At 46.9% G+C, this 6743-nt stretch overlaps 1 protein-coding gene across 1 annotated transcript in view; it reads right to left on the minus strand.

Moving 5' to 3' along the window:
- PKD2 (polycystin 2, transient receptor potential cation channel) overlaps positions 1–5092 on the minus strand; it is a 70388-nt gene extending 65296 nt beyond the window's left edge. The window contains exon 1 of the mRNA XM_040237890.1: positions 4401–5092. Coding sequence (XP_040093824.1) covers positions 4401–5001 — 601 coding nt within the window. The 5' untranslated portion in view covers positions 5002–5092. The remainder of the gene's footprint in view (positions 1–4400) is intronic.
- Positions 5093–6743: the final 1651 nt, after the last annotated feature.

Here is a 6743-nt window from a genome sequence, read left to right on the forward strand (position 1 = left end):
TGCCCCAAACTGAGATTTCTGTCTTTTTTCCTTTGTCTAGAAAACTGTTTTCCCTGTGGCTAAATAGGTGAGTTAACGGTACCAAGTCAGAAACATGGGTTTCATTTTAGAATAGGCCCTTTTCATAACCCTCACATGGGGCTGGTCCACAATTCTGATGGGTCCTGCCTCTCTTTAATCTAGCTTTCTTCCATCCCAGCTCACAACCCTTGGCTGCAGCCTTTGTCACCTTTTCCTAACCCGTTCTCCATCTCACCCGATTCCCTGCATCCTTGTTAGAATCATCTTCAGACTGGCATGTGACTGTATCAATCCCCTGCTTGAAGCCCTCACTGTCTCTGTCTATAGGAAAAAGTATTAATACCAATGAGGTACCAGCCATCTTGGTCTTACTTCTGCTATTCTTCCCTTCCCAACTCCCCCCTCTGAACTCTTCAAAGTGTAACTCAAGTTTTATTTCTAACCTCCCCAGATAGAACTAACTGGTCCTCTCTTCTTTGGGTACCTGACCTGGCACTGCAATTATTTACTTACACCTGTGATCCCCCTACTAAACTCTAAACTCCTTGGGAATTGGGATCTTAATATTATTCATCTCTGTATCCCTAGTACCTACCACAAAATAGATGCTCCATAAATGTTTGTTGACTGCACAAATGCTGTTACTAGCAGAGTCTTATCATACCGCACAGAGTTAACAGCCCTCCCTCAAACAAAATCCCCTCACAATGAAAATACAAAGTCTCATTTGTTCACAATTATAGTGCAAATAAAAAGGGAAAAATTATGGAGTGAGGGTTGGATTAAAAATACAGGGGAAGTCATAATAGCCAAAAGGTAGAAACAACCCAAATGTTTATCAACTGATGAATGCTGCTGCTGCTGCTGCCGCTAAGTCACTTCAGTCGTGTCTGACTCTATGCGACCCCATAGACGGCAGCCCACCAGGCTCCCCCGTCCCTGGGATTCTCCAGGCAAGAACACTGGAGTGGGTTGCCATTTCCTTCTCCAATGCAGGAAAGTGAAAAGTGAAAGTGAAGCTGCTCAGTCATGTCCGACTCTTAGTGACGCCATGGACTGCAGTCTACCAGGCTCCTCTATCCATGGGATTTTCCAGGCAAGAGTACTGGAGTGGGGTGCCATTGCCTTATCCCAACTGATGAATGGACAAACAAAATGTGTTGTATACATACAAGAGGGTACTATTCAGTCATCAAAATAAATGAAGTTCAGATACATGCTACAACATTGGGAAACGTTAAAAACATTATACTAAGTGAAATAAGCCAGATGTGAAAGGACAAATACTGTATGATTCCACTAATATGAGGTACCTAGAACAGGAAAATTCATTGAGACAGAGAGGTTGCAGGGCAGGGAAGAAAAGGGGAGCTGGGAGTTAGTATTTAATGGGCAGCCTTGTCTGGGATGATGAAAAAGTTCTGGACACGGATAGTGATGACGTATGTCTGAAACAGTAAACAGAAAGTGACTTTAATAAATTGATACATCCATAAAACACATTCAACTTTGGAAATTCAGAAAATCTGATAACTCATATAGATTCCCAAATTTTATCTCTGCGTTAAAAAGTGTTTGCTAAGAAAAAAGTAAACAAGATCATTGGGTTGGAGATGCTTTTAAGCTTGGAGCAGTCTTTCAATCTTTTAGGCTTCTTTTCTTGCCTCTGGTCCAGGTCATCATCTCGCCTTCACTGGCTGCCCCCTACCTCGTCCTCCTGCCTCCCTATCTCCCTCTGTAAGCGCTCCTGCGCAGCATGAGGCCTGACTCATATTCCCTTTAGGCATGTTCTGCTCCTGCCCAAAAACTTTCAACTGCTTCTTAATATTTAGAGATAATTTAATTCCTTGGTTAGACACAATGCTTTCTATAATCAGGCCTCAAACTTCTTTGCCATCTTACTCCTGATAAGAGAACAGATCTATTCAGTGCCCAAGGAGAAATGATCATTTGTTTTCCCACTCAGATTTGTGTCATTAAACACGTGAAGCTAGAAGCAATCTTGAAGATTAGGTTCAACTCTTCCATTTTATAAATGACAAACAAAGGCTAGGAATTCTGATGTGAGACCTCCAGGGAAGTGCCTGAAAACGCCAAACTTGAGTTTGGCTCCTATCTTTAGAAATTCCAAGTCACTCTCTCTCTTGCGACCCTGGGTGCTACTTATAAAATGCAGTAAAGATTTCTGTTATTGTATCCCAAGATGGGGGTTCGATCACTGATAGTTCAGTGGTAAAGAATCTGCCTGCCAATGCAGGAGACTCAGGTTTGATCCCTGGGTCGAGAAGATCCCCTGGAGAAGGAAATGACAACCCACTCCAGTATTCTTGCCTAGGAAAACCCATGCACAGAGGAGCCTGGCAGGCTAGTCCATGGGGTCACAAGAGTCAGACATGACTTAGCAACTAAACAACAACAATATCCCATGAGGGAAAAAAATATCACAACTCATTCATGGTTACTCATTTCACATTTCTGGGTTTCTGTCCACAGGTAAATGGTGATGTGTTATTTTAGTTCTTTCTTTTTTTTTTTGGTGGCAACTAGCAGTCTATTTTCACAGTAGGTACTACTAATTATCTAACAAAGGTTATTTAATAAGTGACAAGGATATCAATTATATTTCTTCACAAAGTAATACAATTTATTTCTAAAATTTTCTATAAAAAAAGATTCTCATGATTCTGCTCTCCTAATTGATAAGGTTAGGAGATCTTATCAACCATTGATAAGGTTGGACCAGAAGTTTTACTATTACTTTATTCACTGTAAATTTTTTGAAACTTTTCTTTAAAAGAAATAAACTTACATATGCACTCACATATTTCACGTAGTTATATTCCATTATTGAGCTTTTTCAGACAATATGAAATGTGTTATTAAACACTTAAGCTGAGTTAAAAGGATCATGACTTTCCATTGCTTATTAACTTATAAGAAACCTCTCATTTTAGTGAATGTTTTAAAAAGCACAGTTAATATGAAGTAAAATAATATAAACTTTGTTTGAATACAATTTGGAACCTTAAAAAAGCATTAATGAGTTTTTTCACTAATCTTCTCACACAGGTGACTAAAAAGGGTCTTTTGGTCCCCACCATGCCCTGAATCAATTAAACTAGCATAATCACTATGTAAGAGCACCAAAATGTACACTTTTAGAATCCATGATTTAATTTCTACTTATGAAGCACTCACAATATGGCAGACTTGCTACATATTTTATGTCTCATCTCATTTAATTCTCCCATGTCAAGAGCTAAGTATTATGATTATCTCTTTTTTAAAACAAAATAAAAAAACTGGAGATCAGAGCGGTTAAGGAGTTTGCTAGAGGTCATTCAGTCAACGTGTGGTGTAATTGGGATTCAGGTATAAGCCTGACTTGGTATTAATCATGTTGCTATGAAAATACCTGGATAGTTTTTTGTGCAAGATTTTCAAAACTGACAGGAACGGAAGGGAAGGGAGAATTTCAAAAGACTGAGACTGGAAAAACTCTCAAAAGTAGAGATTAAAATCATTTGGATGGTAAGAGCAAATACAACTCTTTTCCAAGGATGCCTCTGACAAAACTTTGCAAAAACAGGATCCCATCTGCTCCTGGAAAATTTGTGTCCTCTTAAAAGGCACTGGCAATTTTTGAAAATTCCTTTCCTGCCTTTGGAGAGCTGGGTGCAACAAACTCTGACATATTTCCACACAGCTGGTATCTGATGACTTCACTGTTTCATTGGAATGTCAAAGAACATTAATTTAGTTATTTAAAAACATACTTTCAAGTTTTTCAAACAATGTTAACATTTACTTTGCAACTATTTAGGGGAAAAAATGCCTAAAATTAGAAATGGCCAAGTAACTGTTTTCCTAAACATTTTATTCTATTCGTAGCGTTCTCAACAGCTCCCTCTCCCCTAAACAACCACAGACATCACCAAAACAATATCAGTGACTCCCAATGACACTCCTCCCACAACTGGGACACTGTGTTGCTTACCCTTTCCAGAACCGGATAAGGGGCAACAGGACATCCAGGCCAGTGGAAGACCATGGGTGCTAGCACAGAATTTTTGTTTTTATTTAGTGAAATTAGCAAATATGCAGTTGCAACCACAATTATAAGCTGTCTTATAAGATGACAGATTTTCTTTTAGAAGGAGGTATCCAATAAATTTGCACCAACAAGGGCGCCGCGGAATTCCGCGCTAGGTACCGGAAATAGAGCAGAATTAGCAGAGGTGGGGAAGACGCTTCCAAGGGAGGCGGGGACGCAAAGGGGATGCGAGCTGGAGCCCGAGAGAGCTGCCCTCAGCGCGGATGGCTCCGACAGCGCCCGCAGTTCTGGTTTGTGCATCAGCCGCTGAGGGTCGCGCTCTTACCTCGCAGCCCGCGAACGAGTCTCTCGGCCCAGGCCACTCGGGGATGCTGCCCGTCCAGGGGGAGGTGGCGATGCAGCGGGTCCCCGCCGCCGGCGGGGCTGGGACTCGGCGGGCCCTGGTCCTCTCGCTGACGCCGCCTCCCGCTCGGATGGCCCGCACCGTGGTAGCCCCCCAGCCCCCGGCCCCGGGCGCCCGCGGAGCTCACGGCCGAGGAGGAGGCCGACCTCCTGCTGCCCGGGCGCCACTCTACGTCCATCTCAACCACCATTCCCCCTTCTTCTCCCTCCACCTCCTCTTCCTCCTCTTCCTCCTCGGCCTCGAAGCCCGGGTTGTCGCGGCTCCACGCCTGCCGCGAGCACGACGAGAGCGGAGGAGACGGGGAGGCCGAGGCTCCGGCCGGGGGGTCCCGCGCGGCCGCCTGCCGGATGCGCTCCATCTCGATCTCCAGGCCCCTCTGCTCGCGGAGGCCGCCCGGGGCAGCGAGGCCGGCGCCGGCAGTCGCGCCGCCCGCCATCAGCCGCCCGGGGCCCGGCGCTCGAGGGGCCGGCGATCGCCTTGCGTCCCCGGGCTGCTGCGGCTGCACGCGGCTCGAGTTCACCATCACGGTCACTGGTGCCCGGGGCGCCCTCGCCGCGCGCTGTCCTCGGCGCCGCCTGCCGCAGGAGCCATGTTCCTTTCTTCCTCGGGCCCGCCGCCTCCTGGTCCCCGCCCCCGACCTCCCTGCAGTCCCGCGTCCCTCTCCCGCCCCCTCGGCCCGCCTCCCCCTAGCCTCGCCTCGCCCAGCGGCCGCGGCGCGCTGCAGGGGGAGGCGCGAGGAAGCCGCCCCCGCAGCCTGCGCGCTCGGGGAGCGGCGTCCGGGTCGCAGTTCCAAGTGCAGCCAGAGCCCGGGCGCGCGCGCCCGCATTCCATTCGGATGGAAGGGCGCGGGCGGGGTGGGAGTCGCTGACCCGCCCGCTTGCCTGCCCGCAGGGTAAGGGTTTCAGGAGCTGTCACTGCCTGCGTGACTTGAGATAATGCTTGGGTCCCCGTTACCCGCCAGCCACTTCTACCTCGATTGACCAAAGTGCGGGGAGAGAGGTAAACCACTTTATGGGATAGTGAGAGAAAACGAGATCCAGCCTGAACTGATGTCTGCAGCAGGGGCAAAATCTTTCCTTCATCTGAAAACTATAAATACCGACAAACTCCTAGCACTGACTTCCTTGGCCTTTGGAGGGCGGCCCTCCTCGCCCCGATTCTGCTGCTTTTTGGATGGTCTCTTTGGTTGGCTTCTCTCTCCACACTTTGTGGGGACTCCAAGAATATGGTCTCGGGGCTTCTGAATGGCTGGTGCTCCGCGTGAGGTCCGCCGATCCCTTCCCACCACCCCACCACCCGTGACTAGCGCAATCCTACACGTCCAGCTCGACGCTCTGCAGTTGTCTCAAACTTCATTCATCCCAAACGACATTTATTATCTTTTCACATCTTCTCTAAGCCTGCTTCACCTTCTGTATCCCCGGTTGAGATCTGAGGCATCCCTCAACTCCCCAAACTACACTTCATGTTATCCTCATCTACCTACTCTTGTCCTACACTTCATTTTCCCCAAACTATCTTACTTCTGCCCCACAAATATCTCTCTGATGGGACCTCTGATACTCATTCCCATTGTCAATGATTTTTGTCCAGGCCCTTAGAGCTTGTTTTGTTTTTCATTGGAACAATGGATCTGCCAACTCCACCTTCCTTCTCCACTTCCTGATATCCACTGTTTCTAAATCATGTTCTGGAACCAAACCTATTCATGTCACATTGATGCTTAGACCTTTATGGAGCTTCTGACAGCTTAAAGGATAGCATTTAATTTCTGTAGGTTGACTTAGTAAATTTTCACAGTCTGCTCCTATATTTTTTGCTAGGGTCGTCATAACAAAGTACCACAGACCGGGTGTCTCAAACAGCAGACATTTATTTTCTCACAATTCTAGAGGCTGGAAGTGTGTTGACAAGTTTGGTTTCTTCTGAGGCCTCTCTCCTTGGCTGTAGGTGGCTGTCTCCTCCCTGCGTCTTCACATGCCTTACCTCTGTGTGCATCTGTGTCCTAATTTCCTCTTTTTTATGAGGACACCAGTCAGATTCCTGGATGAGGGCCCATTCTAATGATCTCATTTTTTACTTAATTACCTCTCAAAAAGACCCAATTTCCGATACAGTCACATTCTGAGGTGCCCTGGTAAGGGAGGGGAGGGTGTTTGACTTCAACATGGGAATTTCTGAGGGGGACACAATTCAGCCCATTAAAGCTCCCAGTCTGCTCTTCCAGCGTGGCTTCCCACCCCATACAGCCACCTATGCAGCACC

Source organism: Oryx dammah, unplaced genomic scaffold (genome assembly GCF_014754425.2).
Source record: "Oryx dammah isolate SB20612 unplaced genomic scaffold, SCBI_Odam_1.1 HiC_scaffold_3, whole genome shotgun sequence".
In the NCBI taxonomy this organism is placed as follows: domain Eukaryota; kingdom Metazoa; phylum Chordata; class Mammalia; order Artiodactyla; family Bovidae; genus Oryx; species Oryx dammah.